General features: G+C 62.6%; 2 protein-coding genes across 4 annotated transcripts in view; both read left to right on the forward strand.

Annotated features, from left to right (window-relative positions):
- The window catches only part of PNPLA7 (patatin like phospholipase domain containing 7), a 36,024-nt gene extending 27,965 nt beyond the window's left edge, over positions 1 to 8,059 (forward strand). Inside the window, 13 exon segments of the mRNA XM_060300454.2 lie at positions 2,599 to 2,670; positions 2,673 to 2,758; positions 4,643 to 4,765; positions 4,881 to 4,950; positions 5,565 to 5,681; positions 6,192 to 6,340; positions 6,714 to 6,818; positions 6,821 to 6,868; positions 6,948 to 7,053; positions 7,462 to 7,551; positions 7,759 to 7,807; positions 7,809 to 7,830; positions 7,970 to 8,059. Coding sequence (XP_060156437.1) covers positions 2,599 to 2,670; positions 2,673 to 2,758; positions 4,643 to 4,765; positions 4,881 to 4,950; positions 5,565 to 5,681; positions 6,192 to 6,340; positions 6,714 to 6,818; positions 6,821 to 6,868; positions 6,948 to 7,053; positions 7,462 to 7,551; positions 7,759 to 7,807; positions 7,809 to 7,830; positions 7,970 to 8,056 — 1,124 coding nt within the window. The 3' untranslated portion in view covers positions 8,057 to 8,059.
- Positions 8,060 to 9,132: 1,073 nt separating this feature from the next.
- Positions 9,133 to 20,608, forward strand: NSMF (NMDA receptor synaptonuclear signaling and neuronal migration factor). 3 transcript variants are annotated; one of them, XM_070045644.1, is made up of 15 exons: positions 9,133 to 9,378; positions 9,745 to 9,806; positions 10,438 to 10,938; positions 12,112 to 12,187; positions 13,358 to 13,426; positions 14,310 to 14,362; positions 14,746 to 14,835; positions 15,365 to 15,489; positions 15,612 to 15,695; positions 15,787 to 15,820; positions 15,902 to 15,972; positions 16,117 to 16,196; positions 16,338 to 16,440; positions 16,641 to 16,716; positions 20,475 to 20,608. In XM_070045644.1, exons 1-15 carry the CDS (start codon positions 9,308 to 9,310, stop codon positions 20,552 to 20,554), a joined length of 1,575 nt encoding a protein of 524 aa, XP_069901745.1. In that variant the 5' UTR covers positions 9,133 to 9,307; the 3' UTR covers positions 20,555 to 20,608. The 3 variants fall into 3 exon arrangements, with proteins under 3 accessions (XP_069901745.1, XP_030694007.1, XP_030694008.1); XM_030838147.2 differs by lacking the exon at positions 20,475 to 20,608 and adding an exon at positions 16,802 to 17,920 and having other exon boundaries at positions 9,136 to 9,378; XM_030838148.2 differs by lacking the exons at positions 13,358 to 13,426; positions 20,475 to 20,608 and adding an exon at positions 16,802 to 17,920 and having other exon boundaries at positions 9,136 to 9,378.
- The last annotated feature ends 1,011 nt before the right edge of the window (positions 20,609 to 21,619 follow it).

Genomic DNA, 21,619 nt, shown 5'->3' on the forward strand with positions numbered 1-21,619 from the left:
TACATGGTTGCCTAGTTGAAGACTTTCCCTCCCTGCTGAGCTGCTGAGGCGTCTGAGTGAAGCACCAAACACCTGCCCAGGTGTGAGCTGCACGGAGGCATGTGTTCTGTCCCAGCCACACCACTACACTGTCTTTGTTACTCTAGCTTTATGGGAAAGCATCAGGCAGTGTAATTCCTTCAAATTCTTTTTCTTGAAGTTGTTTGGATTGTCCTAGGTCCTCTGCATTTCTGTGTAAATTTTAGAGTCAGCTAAGTATTTTATGGGTTTTTTTGCTATTGTAAATGGTATGTTTTTTTTTTTTTAATAAATTTATTTATTTTGGCTGCGTTGGGTCTTCATTGCTGGGCACGGGCTTTCTCTAGTTGCGGCGAGCGGGGGCCACTCTTCATTGCGGTGTGCGGGCTTCTCATTGTGGTGGCCTCTCGTTGCAGAGCACGGACTCTAGGCACGCGGGCTTCAGTATTTGTGGCACGCGGGCTCAGTAGTTGTGGATCGTGGACTCAGTAGTTGTGGCTCGCGGGCTCTAGAGTGCAGGCTCAGTAGTTGTGGCGCACGGGCTTAGTTGCTCTGCGGCATGTGGGATCTTCCCGGACCGGGGCTCGAACCGGTATCCCCTGCATTGGCAGGTGGATTCTTAACCACTGCGCCACCAGGGAAGCCCTAAATGGTATGTTTTAAATTTCATTTTAAATTGTTTGTTACCACTATGTAGAAATACAAATGATATTTGTAAATTAATGTCATGACTTACAACCTTGCTAAATTCACTTCTTCCAGTACCTTTTTTTGTAGTTTTTTTACATTTTGTTCTTCTGAGAATAAAGACAGTATTTCCTCTTTCTTTCCAAAATACCTAAATGCCTTTGTTTCTTTTTCTTGCCTGTTGCACTGGTTAGAGCTTCCAGCGCAGAGCTGAGCAGAGGTGGTGAGTGTTGGGGAAAGCATTCCCTTTAAGCGCTAAGTGCCATCGCTGCCAGCTCGGCTCTTGGGTTTTGTAGATGCCCTTTATCAGACTGAGGAAGTTTCCTTCTATTCTTAGTTTGCCGAGTTTTTATCACGGGTGTTTTTTTTATGGGTCTGTCAGATTGTGTGATTCTGCTCCTTTATCCTGTTAATATGGTGAATCACACTGAGTGATTTTTAAGTAACATCAAACATCACCTTCTTGGGATGGACTCATCTGCCTGTGGCATGTGGCCCTGTTTCTGTGTCACCTGACCCCTTGGGTCTGAGCAAGGTGGGCCGTGCTTGTCCTTTCTTGAAATGTAGGCAGGTTTGTTTGCCTACCTTCCAAAATGCAAAACTGAATTGGAAGGTGCTGCTGCTTTCCCTGTTCTCTGGAAGGTTCCAGGTGGCTTGTGTTGGTTTTCCTTAGATGTTTAGTACAGTTCACTAGTAAAACCATCCGGACATGAAATTTTGTGAGGATTTGAAAATTAAAGATTCAGTTGTTTTGATGGTTATTGAACTCTTCAGGTTTTCTACTTCCAGCGTCGGGTCTGGTAGGTTATGTTGGTCTAGGGATGTGTCCATTTCATCTGATTTTTCCTACTTACGGCATGAAGCTCACACTAGCTTCTTACCTTCTTAATTGGAGCATCTGTCCAGAGGTTCCCTTTCTCAGTCCTGATATTGGTTATTAAGACCTTCTGTCTCCCTCCTCCTCCCTCTTTCTCTCCCTCTCCGTCTCTGTCCCTTTCTCCCTCCCCCTCCACTCCCCGACCCTGGCCGCCTCCCTCCGTCCCCCGCCTTTTACTTTTATGGACCAGTCGTACCTGAACTCGTCCTTTCGAGGGTCCTCTCTATAGCGTGTTTGTCTTCTGGTTCATTAACTTCTGCTCTTTATTATTTCCTTAATTTTACTCTTTGATTTAAACTGTTCTTTCTTTCCTAGCTTGCGGGCCAGCAGGCATTGTCTGTGAAGGGCCAGGCAGTGAGTCCGCGGCCTCGGCAGCCGGCGCGGGGCAGGGAGGCCAGCTCTGTGTGTGCCGAGCCTTGGGGGCAGCGCGCCTTTCTGCTCTCAGCCGGGTCTGAAGTTCTCTTCATCTCGGGTCTCCAACAATGTAGGTTTTTTCTGTAATTTACGCCCAGCATTCAGAACGCTCCTTGAACCCGACGCTCAGTGTCAGTCATCGGTTCTAGAACCTGGGTGTTGCCTCTGTCCACTTGCACCGTCTGTCCCTCCTGCTGGCTACAGTCACACGCTCTCTTCCGCTCACACATGCTGTTTCTGGTTGTGTGGCGGACATCACACACGAACAGTGGCCAGAGTGGTCTCAGCCCGCGCTGCTTTCCGGTGGTGGCTCGTCCGGCCCTGGGGGCTGCGCTGGGGGCCTCCACCTGCCTCCCCACCCGCCCAAGTCTGTTCAAAGCCTGTTGTTTCGGCTTCACAGCCTCCCAGACGCCAGCGGGTGGAGGAGGCTGAGTGCTGGCTGCCTCTCGAGAGCGTCCCACTTCCTCTCTGAGTTGGCATCTTTGCCCCTCTCCCCGTGGCGTGTGCAGGACTCAGGCACCGAGGGGTGGGGTGGAACGGGACGGCCGTCCCCGGGGTCCTGGCGGCCCGGCGGCGCTGACTGCCTGCTCCATCCTCCTGTTGGCGTAGAGGCTGTGCCCAGGTGGGCATCATCCGGGCCCTGACAGAGGGCGGCATCCCTGCGCACGTGCTCGGACGTCCACCAGGGCCTTCACAGGCGCCCTGTGCTCTGAGGAGTGGAACTACAGCCAGATACGGATCCGGGCCAAGCAGTGGGCTGAGGTGAGGGGCCCTGCAGGGCCGGGGACGCAGGAGGGCATCGAGACGGACGTGGCTCTGCAGGGCTCTGGCCTCAGGGCGTGGCTTGTTGGGGCAGGGAGGGCACAGAGAAGCAAGGGCGTCAGTGTTGTGGGATGGGCTCTGGTTCATGCCTGGTCTTGAGTTGTAAAGGTGACTGAGGAGAGGTTAGTGCACGCACAGTTCCCCACATTTCCACACCCACCCCACAGGGCCATGGGGGCACCGGTGCCGGTAGGCAGGCAGGGGGCAAGGCCTAGGTCGGGGCCCTATTGGGGTTTCTGTGGGAAGGGCAAGGCAGGGGGCACACCGCTTAAGATCTGCCCGTTCAAATAATTCCAGCAGGTTTGGGGCACAGGGGCTGTCTCCAGTTGCCTGGCACCTGGCCCTGGGTGATTCAGGCATGGGGTGTGCGTTAGACAGAGGTGGTCGGGTGTGGGCTCTGGAAGGGCTGGGTGAGCCCAGGTCTGTCTCTCTCCCCGGCTGTGCGGGACCCCAAATGCCAGAGCATCAGGGACACAGAAAGTAAGAAATACACGTCGTTGGCACAGTTGGCCCTGCGGTGAACGGACGCCAGGGGACAGTCCAGGACCTGGGGACCCTCGCGGGCAGGCGGGCTGCGGCCTGCCCTTCTCAGGGCTCTGCTCGTTTTTTGTGGAGCAGAATGGAGCCCTGGCTGAAACCAAGAGTGGGCTCAGAAGTGTTGGCATTCTCATCTTTAAAAGAAAAGATGGGCCTCCTCTGAGCAGAAGCTCTCAGAGCAGGCCACCTGCCCGATCCACAGATCCCCAAGGCGCCCAGTCTCCCTGGGGGCTGCGGGCTGCTCGGCTCCGGTCACTAAGGACAGCCTCCGAGGGCAGTGGCCGCGGGGGACGGTGCTCTAGCCTCAGCAAGGGTCTGCGTGCAGGTCGGGCAGAGCTCTCCCACAGGTGTGGGAACAGCCAGGGGGCTTCGGGCATCGTGTCCTGCCACGCTGAGTTTCTGCTGGGCCAAGGGAGCCCACTGGGCAGCCACCCTGTGGGCCATGGGGGATGGACCCCCCAGGCTGCTCTGTGGTCCCACCTGTTGGCACGTGGAGGGGGCACGGTGGGGTGGCTGCGGTGCTGGGCAAGGGCCTCCTCGGGAGTGAGGGCCTTGCTGCCCGCAGAGGACACCGGGGATGTCCTAGGCTGTCCTGGTTCCCTGTCCTCCAGGGGCACGTGTGTGCCTTCTGCTCGTCCACGAGTCTCAGTGAGAGCGGCTGGGGGCGCGTGACTCACCCCCAGCTGGGGGCCCACGCCCACTTACAGCCCGTCCCAGCGTCTGTCCACACAGAGGCAAGGAGGACCCTTCCTCTCCATCCCTGACCCCTGAGGAGTCAGGCATTCTTGGGCCTGTGCCCTGTGCTCACAGGTCCTCACTGAGGAAGGATGGGCATCGGTCCTACCAGATCACGGGGCTTTGGCAGTGAGGGCTTCCCAGGATCAGAGGGGTGGAGCGTCTGCCGCGGTGGAGTGTGAAGGCCAAGCCCAGGCCAGCCCGGAGAGGCAGTGGTGGATGCTCAGCTGGCCCTGGTCCTGGATGGGCCTTGTCCCAGTGAGCCTTGAGCCATCCCCGCTGAGCGGGCGGTGAGGGCCCAGCTGGCCAGGCCTGCCCGGGGTCAGCAGGCGTTCCTCTGGGACCTCCAGGCCCTGCCATTCAGGCCACAGTGTTTGCTCCCCACAGGCTTCTATTCGCAGAAAGCGCACGTGAGTGCCCAGGTCCCTGCTCCCTTCTCCTGACACAGGCTCTTGGTGTTCCCTCGGGGTCGCCTGCTGCCGGTGCCCGGAGAGGGAGGCGGGGGGTGAGCCCCTTCTCCTCTGCAGAGGCCTCACACGTGCCACCCCCCAGGATGTGATGTCGATGGTAAAGACCATGCTGGACCTGACCTACCCCATCCCCTCTGTGTTCGTGTTCTCGGGGGCTGGCTGCAGCAGAAGCATCTGCAGTGTCTTCAAGGACAGGCAGATCGAGGTGCACCCCCAGCAGAGCCCACGGCCTCAGCCTGCCTGGGCCTGGACACCCTGGGCCCACAGGGTCGAGGGCTGGCAGCCGGGGGTGGTCCCTCTGAGTCCCGTTCCCCTCACAGGACCTGTGGGTCCCCTACTTCACCATCACCACGGACATCACAGCCTTTGCCATGAGGGTCCACACAGATGGTGAGCACCTCCTCCCGGGGTGCAGGCTCCCCAGCGGGGAGGGACGTTAAGGGGCCAGTTCCAGGCCAGGCCCAGGGAAGCCCCAGGATCTCCCAGAGGAGGCAAGAGGCTCGGGGAGATGTGAACAGAGATGACTGCTCTGGGCCCAAAGGCTGAAGGGTGCACAGGGAGAGGTAGAGATGGGACGGGGGCAGAGGGGCAGACTGAGGGCCCACGTGGGTCACAGCTGCGTGTGGGTCGGAGCAGAATGCTGAGGAGAGAGCCCATCTGTGGGTGGGCGGCTGAGGCCCTTCTCCAGGCCAGAGTGTTTTGGGAGCCCCTTGAAATGTGTCTGCTTAGAAGTGAGTGGGGTGGCAGGGCTGGCAGAAGCTCACGGCAAGGGGAGATGTGGGCAGGCCCAGAGCAAGCCCGGCCCCCCTGCGCTCCGTCTGAGGGGGAGGATGTCCAGGAAGGGTGTCATCTGCCCGGGCCTGGTGCTCTCCGCCGGAGGCCAGACGTGCAGGGCTCAGGACCCATGTCGGCGAGGCTCTGAGCCGAGGGTCCAGGGCAGGAACTCACCCTGGGCAGCGAAAGGCTCCTTTCCTCTCCCCCGATCCCTCTGGACCCCCTCCCAGGCTCACTGTGGAGGTACGTGCGTGCCAGCATGTCCCTGTCGGGCTACATGCCCCCGCTCTGCGACCCCAAAGATGGACACCTGCTGATAGACGGGGGCTCCATCAACAACCTCCCAGGTACTGTGACGGATGGGGGGCGGCCGCCCGGCCCCGCCTCAGCCCCACCGCTCCTGCGCGCTGGGGGTTACGGGCGTGCGCACGCTCGGCGCTGCGTGCTCCCAGCAGATGGCTCTATTTGTCGGCTCAGCAGTGCTCAGAACCAGGCCAGGTAGAGGGGCCGGCCGCAATTAGGGCCCGTCTGTGCCCACAGTCAGAACTAACAGCCTGCAGGTGTCGGGTCTGCTGTGGGCAAGGCCCCTCCTGGGGCACACCTGTCACCTGTTGGACAGCTCTGTGCGCTTGGCCGACCCCCTCCACAGGCCCAGGTGTGAGGGTGGAGAGGAGGCCCTCCCCACCCTCCAAACCCTCACCCCCGTCCCCCCACTCTCAGCGCCTCTCAGGCAGGCTCTGCCCCCAGCCCTGGCTCCACCCCAACTTCCCCCAGCTCTGACCCGTCACCCCAGCCAGGCTCCCGCCTGGGGCTCTGCATACCTGTCCCCATTGGTGACCAGGCCACTTCCTCCCCAGCAGATGTGGCCAGGTCAATGGGGGTAAAGGTGGTGATTGCCATCGACATGGGCAGCCGGGATGAGACAGACCTCACCAACTACGGGGATGCGCTCTCCAGGTGGTGGCTGCTGTGGAAGCGCTGGAATCCCTTGGCCACGAAGGTCAAGGTGGGGGCCCAGCCCTGCCTACCCCAGCTGCTCCTCCCCACATCCTGGCGCCTGTGTCCCTGAGACCCTGAGATGGGCAGGGAGGGGGTGCACCTTCCAGGCTCTGGGTCCAGGAGGGTGGTGGTCGGTCACTCACCATCCCTGCCCGCCTGGGACCAGCTCTGGGAAAGGAGCCAGGCCTAGAGGCTCCACACACCCCAGGACCCCTGGCTGGGTGCCCAGCCTCCCCCCAGGCCTAGTAGAAATTGCCTCCCCTTGGGGGGAGGGAAGGGGAAGGAAGGGCCAGGGCAGGAGACTCAGTGGCTGTGCCCAGATGGAGGCCAGGGGCCACGCAGGGACAGGAGAGCCACACTCAAGGGCTGTGACACGGCAGGTGTTGAACATGGTGGAGATCCAGACGCGCCTGGCCTATGTGTGCTGCGTCCGGCAGCTGGAGATGGTGAAGAGCAGCGACTACTGCGAGGACCTGCGCCCCCCACCCCCAACAGCTACGGCACCCTGGACTTCAGCAAGTTCGACGAGATCTGTGTGAGTGTCCAGGCCGGCTGCCCCTCCCAGGCCTCCCTGCTCTCGCGTCCCGATCACGGGGTTCCCGGTGTGTGTGCAGGAGGTGGGGTACCAGCACGGCCGAACAGTGTTTGACATCTGGGGTCGCAGTGGCATGATGGAGAAGATGCTGCAGGATCGGTAGGGGACGAGCAAGGTGAAGGCGTGCGATGTGAGTGCCTGAGTTGGCACCCCTCCTTCCTCTCCCACTCCTGTGACCCGTCCTCTGCTGCCCAGTCCAAAAGAGAGGCAGGGCTCCCTGCAGCCAGCAGCACGTTGGCACACCCTCTCAACTGCTCAGGCCTGCAGGTTCCCCTGCCCCGCCCCAGGGGCCAGAAGACAAGGGCAAGGGCAGTGGCCCTGGGGGCTGTCTCTTGGCCTCTGCCCCCCTTTGATTCTCCACCCTTGAAGTGCTCACGTGGGAGAGGATGTCACTGTGGGTGGGGGGCTGCTCAGGACTCTGCCTGTCATCCGTGCCCCACCCGCATTCCAGGGCTAGGACCACAGAGGGTCATAGAGAGGGTGGGGCCGGCTGCGGTCAGGGGCTTCGCCAGATGTCTCCTTCGCCTCTGCCCCCAACGTGCTCATCTGCCCCAACGCCTCCTTCATGGACCTCACTGAGATCGTATCACGTATCGAGCCTGCCAAGGTGGCTGCAGCAGATGGTGAGTTGGACCCCGGGCCATATGCCCACACAGCTGAGGATGGTAGTGGCAATGTCCCCTCCTGACCCTTGACACTCTCAATAAGCCACCCTGGCCACCAGGCTCCCTCTAGCAGCCCCTGGCCCTGGTAGGCTGCATATGGGGACCCATGCCGGCCCCTGCCCCTGCTCTCAAGAGGATACCTGCATGGCCCTGCTCTCTGCCCAGATGAGTCTGACCACCAGACCGAATACAAGGAGGTGCTGCTGGGCAGCCCCAGCCGACCTGGGCTCCGACTCAGTGAGCTGCCCGGACACCCTGTGCTCCCCAGCTGAGCTGCCAGCTCCAAGGGCTCCAAAGCAGGCCAGCTGCTCCCTCCCTGCTGCCCTCCTGGCTTGCCCCCACCTTGACCTTGACCGTGTGTGCGGTTTGCTTCCAGGAGGACAAGCCCTCGCTTTGGCATCGGCACTCCCGTCTGGCTTCCCCTGAACCATCCCAGGACTCCTCGTCCCCCCTGGCCCTCTGACCAAGATGGGTAGAGGTCTCTGCTCTGATGCACCCTGCAGCCAGCAGCTCCTGTGGGTGGGTTTCAGAGAACCAGCTGGCGCAGCTCCTGCAGCTCTTCCCCAGCCTGCCAGGGAGACCCTGCTGGGGCCCAGGGCCCTGCCGGCCGGTGTTGGAGTGTCTGGGGCCTCTCTGCGCCGGCCGCTCCTGGTGGGGCACTGGGTCCTGGCATCCCCTGCACACACAGCAGTCCTGGGGGGCTGTGTCGGCCCCTGCGGGCCCCCTGAGGCCTCTGAGATGTCAGAGCCCCTGATGCTTCTGCTTAGCCTGTCAATAAAGGTAGATCTGATTGTGTGGGACATGTGGTCCCTGTGCCGAGGTCCCCCGGGCAGGGGGCAGCACCAAGATGGGCAGCCCCACAGTCCTGAGGCTGCAGGGCGGAGTGGTCGCCATGCGGGGACCCCAGGACCCCAAGCCAGGCAGGCAGGACACCCAAGGTCTGGGGTGCAGCTGGGATCCCCCCAAACCAAGGATGAGGCCCTCCCGAGCTCTCAGGCATTGTTTCCATTCTGTACACACAAGAGTCTTCCCTAAGATGATGCCCACACCTTACTTTTCAGATCATTAAATAGCGCCAGGGGGGTCCTTTTGTACAAAAAAGGAGACCTGTCAGCTCTATGACTTTGGAGTCCACGATCCCTGCCGGTCTCGGAGCAGGGCACATGGGTCTGCGAGAGCAGGGAGACCCTTGACCGGAGGGCCCAGGACCCTGAGGTCGGGGGACCGCAGGCCTCAGTTTCCCAGCTCCAGAGGCAGCTTTGAGAGGGCGGAGAGATGGTTGGTCCCGCCCCCTGCCGCCCAACCCGGCCCCCTGGCCCCCCGCCCCCCCCACCTACTGCCGGTGTGGTGGGCGAGGCTTCAGCGTAGTCCCTTCTGGGTCCCGCCCGGCTCTGACGTTACGGTGGGCGGAGCCTTCCTCGCCCTGCTTTGGCTGTGGACGGCCCGGCCCTAGCCCTGACGTAACGGGGGCGGCCCCGCCGAGCCCCGCCCCTTCCCTGACGTCGCGGTGGGCGGAGCGCCACCCCCGGGCCTGGCAGTGCTGTTCGGTGCGGCGGAGCGCGCGGAGTGATCGGCGCGGCCATGCGGAAACCGAACCCGAGCCCAAGCCTGAGCCCGAACCCGAGCCCGATCTCCGGCGCGGCGCGGCTCCCCCGACGGAGGCGACGGGCGCGGGGCGCGCTCTGAGGCCTGGGGATGCGCCGCCGCCTCGACCATGGGCGCCGTCGCCTCCCGGAGGAGGGCGCTGCGGAGCGAGGCCATGTCCTCGGTGGCGGCCAAAGTGCGGTGAGTGCGGCGCCCCCGCCCCCGCCCCCGCAGCGTGATCGCAGCCGGCGCCCCGCCCCCACCTCCGTGCGGTTCCCTTCCCTGAGGCTGCGGTGGGCGAGCTGCACGACCTCACGACCCTCACACACACTGGGTGGCAGGGGCTGGATGGAAAGCAGACCTGGGCCCAGGTCTGGCCAAGGTGCACCGACACCCAAGGGTCCCCGAACTGCGACCTGCCAGCCCTGGGCATTCTGAGGTGGGATGGGAGTGCTTGCTGGGGGTGACCCCTGAGCCCTCCCTTGCTGGCGCCGAGGGCCTGGGTGGGGTGGGGACGCCAGGGTGGGTGGTGTGCACTGACGGCGCACCCCGCTGTCCACCCCTCAGAGCAGCCCGAGCGTTTGGCGAGTACCTGTCCCAGAGTCACCCCGAGAATCGAAACGGTGCAGGTAAGGGCACGTGAGACAGTGCCGGGACGGGGTCCACCCACAGCCCCCCATCCTTGGCGAGAGGATGCTGTCTCCTGTCCAGGTCAGGCCCAGCCCCTGCGCACTGTGGGGCGTGAGCAGGCAGCTAGTGCCCTGCTGGGCTGGCTTCCTCACGCCCCCTGCCCCGCCTGGCCCAGAGCCCCAGGAGGAGCTCCGAGTCACTCATCACCACGGCACCCACCCAGCTTGGGCTGTTGGCATGGCAACAGGCCTCCTGGCACCCCCAGGACTGGCACCACTGTCTCTGGGGGCCAGCTGGTAGGGAGGAGGGGAGAAGTTGGCACTGGGCACATGGGCGTGGTGGCAGGCTGGGAGGTGGCCTGCTTGTTTCTGGCCCCACCCCATCACCCACAGGTAGCACAGCCTGTCGCCCACACGCACGTAAGAGGGGCTTGGGGCCCCGATAGGCGTGAGACGTGAACCTCTAGGGGGAGTGCGCAGCTCAGAAATACCTCTTCTGAAGTCATCAGGGCCCACGGTTCGTTCAGCGGGCCAGGCACCCGCTGGGTATTCATTCCCTGCCTTCAGAACACCCGGAGACTGGGAGGGCAGGGCCAGCAGGCCGCAAGCTCACCTGGTGCCTCTCCCCCAGACCACCTGCTGGCTGACGCCTACTCTGGCCACGACGGGTCCCCCGAGATGCAGCCTGCCCCCCAGAACAAGCGCCGCCTCTCCCTCATTTCCAACGGCCGCTATGAGGACAGCCTCCCGGAGGAGGCCGTCAGTGGGAAGCCGGCCGGCGAGGGCCCCCAGCCCCGTGTGTATACCATCTCCGGGGAGCCGGCCCTGCTTCCCGGCCCGGAGGCCGAGGCCATCGAGCTGGCTGTGGTGAAGGGGCGGCAGCAGCGGGAGCGGCACCCCCGCCACCATAGCCAGCCCCTGCGCACCAGCCCGGGCGGCAGTCGTGAGGACGTCAGCAGACCCTGCCAGAGCTGGGCGGGCAGCCGCCAGGGCTCCAGGGAATGTCCTGGATGTGCCCAGCTCGCCCCCAGTCCTTCCCCTCAGGCCTTTGGGCTGGACCAACCGCCTCTGCCTGAGGCCGCCAGCCGCCGCAAGAAGCTGGAGAGGATGTACAGCGTTGACCGTGTGTCTGGTGAGGGGGCTCGCTGGGGGCCTGGGCAGCTTCAGGCAGGATGCTGGTGCTGGGGTCGGCCAGCCAGCAGCGAGCACTGTGAGGCTTGGGCAGAGCAGGGTGCCCAGGTCACGGCCTGCAGGTGGCGACCTGCCGCCACATCCCGTGCCCCACCTCAGGCCTCATGGTTGGCTTTAGCCTTGCCAGCACCAAGTCACCGGAGGAGTGCTTCCCCGAGGAGGGGGCCTGGGAGGGTCTTAAGGGTTGAGCAGGTAGAAAACCTGGCTGAACGGGAAGATCGGGCTGCCTCCAGGGAGTCCTGGGGAACAGTCCCTGCCCTGGGGCCCACTCACCAAGGGAGGCGCATGATTGCCTGGGGCCCAGCCAGCTACTGGGGCTCGCCCCAGGATGGTCAAGCTGTGCCGGTGGCTGCGGAGCCCCGGAGGCCTGCTGTCGGCAAGAGGCCTCCCTGGGACATTCAAGTGGCCCCACGCTTCCTGGTTCTGAGGTTGTCATCTCCTGAGAGCAGAATTCTACCTAGCAGACTTGGCACGTCCTCTCAGGGCACCTCTTGGGCCTCCAGATCAGCAACCCAGCTGGGCCTCAGGGCACAGGCCTGGGGTGTGGGCGGTTCACCTCCACGACCTCATGTTCCTCTGATGCACCCAGGCCAGGGGCTGGGACGGGGGTCAGGGAAGGAAGTAGAGCGACCCACTCTGTCTAGTGGCTGCAGGGGCCCTGGGAAGGGGCGGTCTCCACCTCGCCCTCCGGGAAGGGTCTGGGAGAGGGGAGGTCCAACCAAGTGGACGCCAGAGAGGGCCGCAGAGAAGGCCCTGGAGACCCCAAGGAGAGGCTGCAGCCATTTGTCCCTGCCCTTCCCCTCCTGCTTAAATGGAGACAAAATCAATCCTTTTCCTGGGCACCCTGGAGGCAGGCTGTGCTCTCAAAAGAACACTCGTCAGCTGTGGGTAGCAGAGGGAGAGCCAAGCAAAGACAAGCGTCACCAAGCCGCTGAGCTGTTGTGCCTTGAAGAGCTGAGCGGACACCCAAGCCTGCTGGCTCTGCGCCGCTGGGGAGCCCTGGCGCTTCTCCTCCACCGTCTGTGGCAGAAGCATCCCCTTCCCCGACAGGTGGGGGTAAAGGCTTCAGGAACCCCTGAGCCAGCCTAGTCACTGCTCCTTTGGTCTTTTCCAGATGACATCCCCATCCGTACCTGGTTCCCCAAGGAAAACCTCTTCAGTTTCCAGACAGCAACCACAACTATGCAAGCGTGAGTCCCGTCTGACGTGTGCCGGGCCCAGGCCGGGCGCCGTCTTCCTGGTGCTCAGGAATTACTGCCGGACCCTCTCCCGTCCTGAGCCCACCTGCGTGGCTGCTTCTGAGCAGCCCCGTGTGCCGTGTACCGCCAGCTCTGCCTGAATGTGTCAGCCTGAAGGAAGGCAGGCCTGGCTGCTCTGAACTCCCGCTGCCCCTCCCCCGCCCCACCCCTTCCCCACTGCCCTGTCCCTCAGTCCCTTCAGTCCGTCCATCCTGTCCTGCGGGGACCTGGCTGGGGGCTGCAGCTGATGCAGCCACCAGCAGAGGTGGTTCGCTGCCCTGTGTCACCCAGCTCCGCCTTCACGCACGCCCCGAACAGCGGCCCACTTGTGTTTCGTGTGTTGCAAGCGATCACAACTTAGTCCCCTGGGGGCGTGCTCTTGACCTTCGCACAGCTGGGTGTTCTGTCAGGGCTTCCTTTCAGGGAGGGACTCTGCTGCAGTGTCCCCGATACCAGAAGCTTCCTCCTGCGTGTGCTACCCTGGGGAGCGCACCACCGCCCTTGGGCCGGATGGGGGCCGCTACCTTCGCTGCTGGACCCAGGGTCGGCAGGGCACAGTCAGGCCTCTATGCGGCCTGACAAGGTCACAGCATCTGGTGGCCTGGGCCACGGTGACTTCCGCGTCTGCTGCCCTTGCAAGGGCTGGCCTGCGGCATAGCCGGCACCCTGCTGGTGCCTGTGTGCCTGTGAGGGATCCTCCAGGTCAATGACAAGAAAGGAACTAACTGAAGGGCGGTTGGGGGTCTGAGGGTCTCTGCTCACTGTGTCTTCTCTCTCACGCTGCCCCTTCCCGCCTCGACTCTAGCATCTCGTAAGTACCATGTGGACCTCGAGCCTGAGGGCATGGCGGTTGTCCCTGGGGGACTCTCCCACCCCCAAGTAGGTTGGGGCAGGCCAGGGACCTGGGCCTTGACCATGAGGGCGTGCTGGGTCCCAGCGAGCGCCAAGGCTACAGCAGGGCCTGCGGAACTGGGCCGAGGACAGGGCGAGGCAGGCCAGGACCTTCTGCCTGGCCCAGCGCCCTGGATGCCCCGCTGGGCCCTGTGCTCGAGCCTCTGTCCCCACGTCTCTGTCCCTCTTGCCTGCGGCCAAGGGCAGTGCTGACTCGTGGTGGTTTCCCAGGGTGTTCAGGGGCTACGCGGAGAGGAAGCGCCGGAAACGGGAGAATGATTCCGCGTCTGTAATCCAGAGGTAGGGCCTGCCAGCCACTCGCCACCAGGGTCCGTCTCTTGTCTGTCCTGGTCTAGCCTGGGCCCACCCAGCTCAGCAGACCTGATGGGGGAAGGGCGGTGGCGAACACTGGCCTGGCCCTGCTCTGGGGACGCGGCAGGCAGGAAAGGTCAAGTGGCCTGAGCCCCTAGGCCTGTGTTTTGGGGGTACAGTGACAGCTGAACTGCAGCCAGCTGGCCCCCCTGTGCCTTTTTCTGGCCCTTGAAGCCCGGAGCAGTGGGGTCAGCAGCCAGGCTTACCCTCCCTAAACCCCACCCACCTCAGAGATGTGTCCAGGAAGCTTGTCTGTCCATCTTGGAAGTTGGGCTTTGGCAGGGCACAAAGTTTGGAGTGAAGGAGACCTGCTTCTGAGGTGGCCCAGGGACACAGCAGCAGGGGAGGGGGCAGCTGCCCGCCCCTAACCCACCTCCCGCTTGGGGACAGTTGTGCTGCCCTGGCCACCGCGCGCAGGAAGCAGGAGCCCTTGACCACGGGGGGCGGGAGGCTCTCGGGGTTCAGAGTACCTGGGCGCAAGGAGAGAAGGGAAGCGTGGGCAGCGAAGGTGGGAGACCCGAGTGCACAGGGTCGCCGAGGGAGCTGTCCTGGGAGGGGGTGGGTGGGGCTGCAGGAGGAGGCTGGCTTATCGTGCCTTTGTACTGGCAGCAAAGGGGGAGCCCGGGAGGAGTCTCAGGAGGAGAGGGACTGGGTGGGATTTGCCTGTGGGAGAGCTGGGGGCGCCGGGAGGGCATCCCTCACGGCAAGGGGCAATGTTGGGACGGTGGCCAGCAAGCAGTGGGGAGGGGAGCGCGTGGGACGGGGCGCCACCCTCGCGGCCCTCACCAGCCCCCGGTGCTTCCGCCCCCAGGAACTTCCGCAAACACCTGCGCATGGTCGGCAGCCGGCGGGTGAAGGCCCAGAGTAAGGCCCGGGAGCGGCGCGGGCGGGCGGGCGGAGGCGCGCTGTTCTTGGCCGGCTGGGGCTTTGCGTGCTGCTCTCTGCGCCCCAAAGGCCCGCGTCCCCAGGCCCCGCTGCAGCCCCGCGGGCGGGCACCTTCCCACTCCCAGGCTCCGCCCCAGGACAGGGCCCCGCCCCTGCACTCAGACTCCGCCCATGTCCACCTAGCACTGTCCTTGTCCAACGTCGACCCTCCGCACTCCCCACTCCCGCCCCTCCCGCCGCAGTGGCGTCCTCCACTCTCCGGACCCCCTCACCGTCCCCACGTCCTCCCCAGCCAGCCCCTGTCCCTGTCCACCTCGTGTGGCTGCAGGCCCCGCCCCTAACGGGTTCTGCTTTCGCTGCAGCGTTCGCCGAGCGGCGCGAGCGGAGCTTCAGCCGGTCCTGGAGCGACCCCACCCCCATGAAAGCCGACACCTCCCACGACTCCCGAGACAGTAGGTGCCCGGCGGCGCAGGCCAGCGCACCTCTCCCAGAGGCTCCCCTAGGCCCCAGTTCTGCGCTCCCACCCCGGGGGAGCAGCTAGGCTTCTGCGCCTTTGCTGAGCCTCAGTTCACCAGACTGGGGGGGGGGCGCTCTGGCACCTCCGATTTTCTGGGCAGGGGTAACTAAGGGCTGCGGCTCGCTGGCTGCCCTGGCCTGGTGCCGCCCTCATGCCCGAAGCCTGAGGAGCAGTGCCAGACTCCTCCTTGGCCCAGACGACAGGCGCACCTGGCTGGAGCTGACCCTTGCCCTCCGGCTCCCACTGGCCTTGCACCAGGGTCCACCGCCTTCCAGCCGCCAGCCTTGCCAGGCTGCTGGGGTCCTCAGCTTGGCGCTCTCACCCACCCTGGGTTTCCCCCTGACCTGGAGGACCCTCTGGGACAGGGCTTGCTGGCTCTGGCCTCCACGCATCTCTGGGGGTTGCAGCCGGGACAGGAGGCGCTGCAGCTGACCCTCAGGCCCGTGGCACATCCTGCCCTACAGGTAGTGACCTGCAGAGCTCGCATTGCACCTTGGGTGAGGCCTTTGAGGACCTGGACTGGGAGACGGAGAGGGGCCTGGAGGCTGTAGCCTGTGACACTGAGGGCTTCGTGCCACCCAAGGTCATGGTGAGGCCCCACACAGCTGTTGCAGGCTGCTCAGCAGTGGGGAGGGGGGTCTCAGGGGGGCTCCTGCTGCCCACTGGCTCCCAGGCGGCCAGGGCACTGAGTGGCCCCCTTGTTGTTCCCAGCTCATCTCCTCTAAAGTGCCCAAAGCTGAGTACATCCCCACCATCCTCCGCAGGGACGACCCCTCCATCATTCCCATTCTCTACGTGAGTGCCTGCCCAGCCCCCATCGCGGTGTTGGGTGGGGGGTGCTGCCTGAGAAGGGCTCTGACGTGGGGCTGGCTTCCATCTGTCCCAGGACCACGAGCACGCCACCTTCGAGGACATTCTGGGTAAGTACTCCGCCCCCCCCCCACCCCACCCTCTGGTCTTGGGGCCGCTGGGGGCGGCACTCACACCTCTGCCTCCTGCAGAGGAGATAGAGAAGAAGCTGAACGTCTACCACAAGGGGGCCAAAATCTGGAAGATGCTGATTTTCTGCCAGGTAGGGCTCAGCCCTTCCTGCCCAGGGGTGGGGGGTGGAGGGTGCCACCTCCCTGGGCATGCACGTTTGCATCTGCACGTGTTGAGGGCAGCGGTGGTTGGACACCGGTGCGCGGCCCCGTCTGCTAACTGCAGTCTCTCACAGGGCGGCCCAGGACACCTGTACTTGCTCAAGAACAAGGTGGCCACCTTTGCCAAAGTGGAGAAGGAAGAGGACATGATCCAGTGAGCTGGGGGGAGCTGGGAGGCTGGGGGGCTGGATGCAGCACCTGCTGGGGCACCGTGTCCCCGCAGTGCCTCCTGTGATGCCCCCTCACACCTGGGGGTCGGGCTGGAGGCCACCTGTGACCACCCCTCCCCCGCCAGCTTCTGGAAACGGTTGAGCCACTTGATGAGCAAAGTGAACCCGGAGCCGAATGTCATCCACGTCATGGGCTGCTACGTCCTGGGGAACCCCAACGGGGAGAAGGTATGGGGCCCAGACCCCAGACCTGTGAAGGGTTGATAGAACCCCCATTTCTCTCCAGATTCCCTTTCCCTTCTCATCCTCCCAGAGAAACCCCCATGCCTGGGCCTAACCAGCTGGGGGCGTCCTGTCCCCCACCCCCCATTCTCCTCATCCCTCTCTCTTCCCCTGCCCTGAGCTCATGGCCCACCCCCTCTTTTCAGCTGTTCCAGAACCTCAGGACCCTCATGACCCCTTACAGGGTCACCTTCGAGTCCCCCCTGGAGCTGTCAGCCCAAGGTGAGTTTGCCGGGCTGGTCTCCAGTTGTGGGGTGGGTTCCGGGGGGCGGTGGCCTGAGCCCCGGCCTCGCCCCTCCTGCCTCAGGGAAGCAGATGATCGAGACCTACTTTGACTTCCGGCTGTACCGCCTGTGGAAAAGCCGCCAGCACTCGAAGCTGCTGGACTTTGAGGACGTTCTGTGAGGGGTGGGTCCACCACCCGGCCGCTTCCTCGGACCAGCGACGGGGGCTGGGCCGCTGTGTGCTGCCCAGTACCGTGTGGGTCCTGGTCTTCACGGCCACTTCAGGGCACCCTCAGACGTCGCTCAGGTTCCCTCCCAGGGGTCTGCTCCTCAAGGCATCACGGGTCAAAGAGGTCCCAGCCCCCGCGCCTGGGAGGAGCCACCGCGGCCGGTGGATGTTGACCGGGTCTAGGCCTCGGCTGGAGGCTGCAGCTCTGGGGCGGTTCCTGTGCAGGGTCATAGAAATAAGTGCAATTTTCTACAACCCCTGAGACGATTCAGAGGGAAGCAGCATCACTGGTTAACTAGTTAAGTGCTACGTTACTAGTAACGGCGTAGACCACCCGGCTCAGCGTGTGTTCAGGACCTTGTCTGCCCCAGCGCCCCAGCCCTGCCGTATCTGATCACCAGCACCAGGGCGGCCCGCCTGCCCGGCCTGGCTCCGTCCCTGGCCGAGTCCCTGATCGTCTGTGCTCGCGCTGCTCTCGCCACCCCGCTTACCTGGCCTCGGCCGCGCCGGCTCGGCAGGGGTGCCTGGGCAGCAGCTGGGGGGCACACCTTCTTTCTTTCAGAGCGGGCCCTGCCTGCTCCCCTGCCTCCCAGGCCCGCCCAGCTCCCTGCTGCTGTCCAGCTCAGCTTTTGGCGGCCGAGTTCTGAAGGCCTCTCCTAGTGCAGAGCCCTGGGGTCTCGGCGGGGCCTGCTGGGGCTGGGTCCTGGTGGGTGAGAACCCTGCTGCACTCCACGTAGGGGCCTGGACCCTGCAGCCGGGGCCTGAGAGCTGGGCGGCCGGTGTGCTGTGGGCTCGAAGCCTGGCCCGTGGCCCAGTGGGTGGGCTCTCTTGTACATAGCTGGGGCTCGGGGGCTGGCCCCCCTTTGCAGAGCCTGGTCTGAGACACCTGGCTGTGCCCCCAGCCAAGGGGGGGCGGGGGCTGAAAATGTACGACTTTCCTTAGAGTGACCATTAAATCTGATTCTCTGCTGCGGCTGCCGCGTGGGTCTCCTCTCTCAGCACCCACCGTCCACTGCCTCCCTGGGCCCAGAAGATTCTGGGCCCGCTGGTCTGAGGTTGTTGCTGTGATGGCCGCCTGCACATCCTGGCCTGGAGCAAGGGGGCTGGAGCGGCTAGGCCTGCCCTGCCAAGGGCACACTCTGCGAGAGGTCTGGGGACGGGGCCCCCAGGGCTCCGGGGAAGCGTCTGGGGAAAGAGCAGGTCCTTGACACGGCTGCAGGATGTGGTCCTGCAGAGGAGCCAGGTGAGGTCGGGAGATGAGGGCAGAGACACCCTCCTCCTGCAGCCTCTGCCCCACTCCTGGGCACAGAGCGGAGGGCCATTCCTTCCCTCAGGCCATTCTCTGCATGTGGTCAGCAGTGTGGCCAGGCTAGGAGGTGGCTAGGAGGTGACCACAGGACCAGCTGGCCATCACTAGCCTTAGTCATCCCCAGATGTGCCAATTGCCACCACCCTCCCCTCCAGTGGCCAAGGTGCTTTGGGGTCCAGCCAGGCTTGGCTACCCTGGTGGCTCCCGGTCCAGTTGCCTGTGGGCAGATCAGCAGGTGCCAGATGGGTGCATCCAGGGCCACCAAGGGCTGGGGAGGGCGGGGGCTGCCAGGGGATGGCGTGGGTGAGGGCGGGGGGCCTGGAGGCTGGCAGCCTGGCATCAGGGGGTGCTGCCAGGAGAATTCATGTCCGGAAGAAAGCCCACGCAGGCCACGAGGATAGCTCCCGGCGTGACCCAGCTGCTCTCACCGTGTGCTTCGAAGGCACGATTACCGTGTGACCTGCAGGCCTGACCCCGGGGCTGCCAGAAGCTTTGTCGCGTGCCCCTGCCCCTCCCCCAGACTCTGACGGGGGACCCTGTAGTCGAGGGACTGGGGCTGCGGAAGCAAGTGGGCTTGCCCCACAGTCTTCTGGGTCAGCTGCTGTGGGTAAGGGCTGGTGAGGTCCGCCCGTGGGAGGCTTGAGGTCTTGCATCTGGTTCACAAGGTTCCTTCCCTCGCACCCCATAAGCACCAACCAGCGTGTTGGAGAAAAGACATGAAGCCCAGTACAAATGAGGAAGGCGTTTTGGGAAAAGAACAAAACGAGGGGAGGGGTGGCCGACCCGGAGGCAGGCTGGGTGGGGGCGGGGCACGCTCAGGTCTCTGTGGCCTTCCCCGCACACCCAGCCAGCTGGGAACCCGCGGCAGCAGCCAGCGAGGGCTGGGGGAGGAGTATTGGCGACTAGTGCGCGAGGAAAGGCTTAAGGTCCTTAGCATGCGAGGAGTTTTGATGTATTGACAAGAAAGAGACAAAAGCCAGCAGAGGAAAGTGGGTAAAGGCCTGAGCTGACAACTCGCAGAGGAGAAAGTCAAGCGGCCGATGAAGAGCCAGCGAAGGGGAAGAGGTGCTTGCTGCTGTTTGTTTGGCAAAAATTTAAAGGGTATGAGTCACCCTGTGCTGGTGACTGTGTGGGGAGGAGATCATGTGAATTGCCATAGCCTTATTAGAAAACAGTCTGGGAATAGCTCTTAAAATATAACTGGTAAACACTGAACCAGCACCTCCCACTGGGGCCTTCTGCATGGATGTCCATGTCCCACAGTTCACGCCATTAACTGGGGCAAGGCCAGATCATGTGGACGGCTATCCTGGAAGAGGCAGATTGTTTAAAAGGCTTGTTGAGGGAGAAGTATGGTTGGGCCTGCAAGAGGCCCGAATACTCTCTGTTTAAACTGATGAGGTCAAGCTCACAGTGATGAGGTGTGTTCCGCTCACCCACCGTGACACACACGCCTTTATAATGTCTGATGTCCAGTCCTCACCTCCTGGTGACAACGTGGACAGAGGTGGCCCCGGCCTGCCCTGTCTACCTGTGCTGCTCTCTCCAAGCCTTGCAGTGTGCATGCCCCAGCCTACGTGGCCAGGCTCACCCCCTCAACCCCAAACAGCCACCCCCCCCGTTACCCCCTGCCCTGGATGTGTGCCCTAGAGGGACAGACCCCACCCTGGGGAGGACAGACTCAGGGCACATCTGCCTTGTCTAGAACCTTCCATCACCATTAGGATGAAACTCAGATCCACTGTTTGCCCTACTATCCGGAAGGGACACGTTGTGCCTACAGCTCCTTTAGGAGGTCTGTGTGGGGGGAAGAGAGTCGCACTTGAATTCCCAGGGAGGGATCTCCAGAGACCAGGATTAGGAGGGAGATCATCAAAGCCACTGTGGAGGCACCCTCCTGCTGGTCCCACCCCACGCAGCTGTCACCCAGACAGGGCCAGGGTCTTTCTGGGGACCCCAGGAAGGCAGTCGTGGACTAGACATGCTGTATTCATTGGACATGGCTCAAGGGCCAGGAAGGGAGACCCTGGAAGGGGCTGGGAACTAGGGACCTGGAAAGGTCAGGAAAACCACCTGCAAAGGTGTTTATGAGCCCCTGGACCTGCTCCCAGGCCTGTGTGGACCTGACCCAACCAGCGCCCTCAACAGTGGGCCAGCCCGTTCCCAGACCCACCACTGGGGGCGCAGCTAAAACCCCATAAAATCCCATTCTCCATAGGATGGAGGCAAGACCCCAGTCTCAGAGTGGAATTCAAAGTACTAGAAACCAGAAGAACTGTGGCACTTGCAGAACCATGAAGAGCTTACCAGCAGGTACCAAGGATGAGAAGACACAGGTGTTGAAATTATCTGACAAAGACTTGGTAGAGCTGTTGTAAAGATGCTCACATGAGCTGTTGATCTAAAATAATAAAACAGCCAGTTACTTTACCAGCAATATGGGCTTATTCGGGAACAGTAAAGAACTGGAATTCAGGACAAGCAGTCTAAGGTGAACCACAAGCAAGTGCAGAGAACAAGGGAGCAGAAACTCTTTTATAGAGGAGAAGGCGGGGTTGGGAGGGGCTGTTCTAAACAAAGTGTCAGTTGGAGGAAACGGAGTTCACAGTGTGGTGGCTTTTCATTGGCTGAACTGTGATGGTCTCTCATTGGCTGGGCTGTTGCTGGGCGGGGAGAAAATCTTCCTTTCTCCTGCTGGGTAGTAAGTAGTAATCTTCCTGTTGGGTCTGCAATTGAGGCTGCGCGGTAGGCCGTGGGCGCTCCCCCTTCTGGCCTCCTGTTAAATAAGGTTTCTGTTTATTAATTTTCACGTTTCTCCTTTTTGATCAAGATTTTTCTCTGAAAGCATTGCTTATCAAGAATCAGTTTTTTGGGCTTCCCTGGTGGCGTAGTGGTTGGGGGTCCGCCTGCTAATGCAGGGGACACGGGTTCGTGCCCCGGTCCGGGAGGATCCCACGTGCCGCGGAGTGGCTGGGCCTGTGAGCCATGGCCGCTGAGCCTGCGCGTCCGGAGCCTGTGCTCCGCAACGGGAGAGGCCACAGCAGTGAGAGGCCCGCGTACCGCAACAACAACAGCAACAAAAAGATCAGTTTTTTATGGATTCAGTGACTTTTTGTCCATCATTTCCAGGGAGGACCTTTCCCGGGTACCGTGTCCCTCGTGGAAGGGCGAGTGCACAGATTGGAAACCTCTTGAAGTCACATTCAAGTAACAAGGAGGGGTAGGAGGGAGATCTCAGGAATTTCCCATCTAAAGTCTGTGTCTTAGAATAGTGAATACAGCAAGGGAACAGTCAACACAGAAAGAAAGAAGCACTTTGAGAAGGCACAGTGCAGGAATAAACATGAAGCCGTAGCTGATAAA

The sequence above is a fragment of the Globicephala melas genome, chromosome 6 (genome assembly GCF_963455315.2).
Source record: "Globicephala melas chromosome 6, mGloMel1.2, whole genome shotgun sequence".
In the NCBI taxonomy this organism is placed as follows: Eukaryota; Metazoa; Chordata; class Mammalia; order Artiodactyla; family Delphinidae; genus Globicephala; species Globicephala melas.

What these genes read in the sequence shown, in the direction of transcription:
- NSMF (XM_030838147.2), top strand. Translation starts at nt 9,308, where the DNA reads ATGGGCGCCGTCGCCTCCCGGAGGAGGGCGCTGCGGAGCGAGGCCATG. An exon ending in TCCGCGTCTGTAATCCAGAG is followed by an intron (nt 13,427 to 14,309) that starts GTAGGGCCTGCC and finishes TTCCGCCCCCAG; the next exon opens with GAACTTCCGCAAACACCTGC. An exon ending in AGATGCTGATTTTCTGCCAG is followed by an intron (nt 15,973 to 16,116) that starts GTAGGGCTCAGC and finishes AGTCTCTCACAG; the next exon opens with GGCGGCCCAGGACACCTGTA.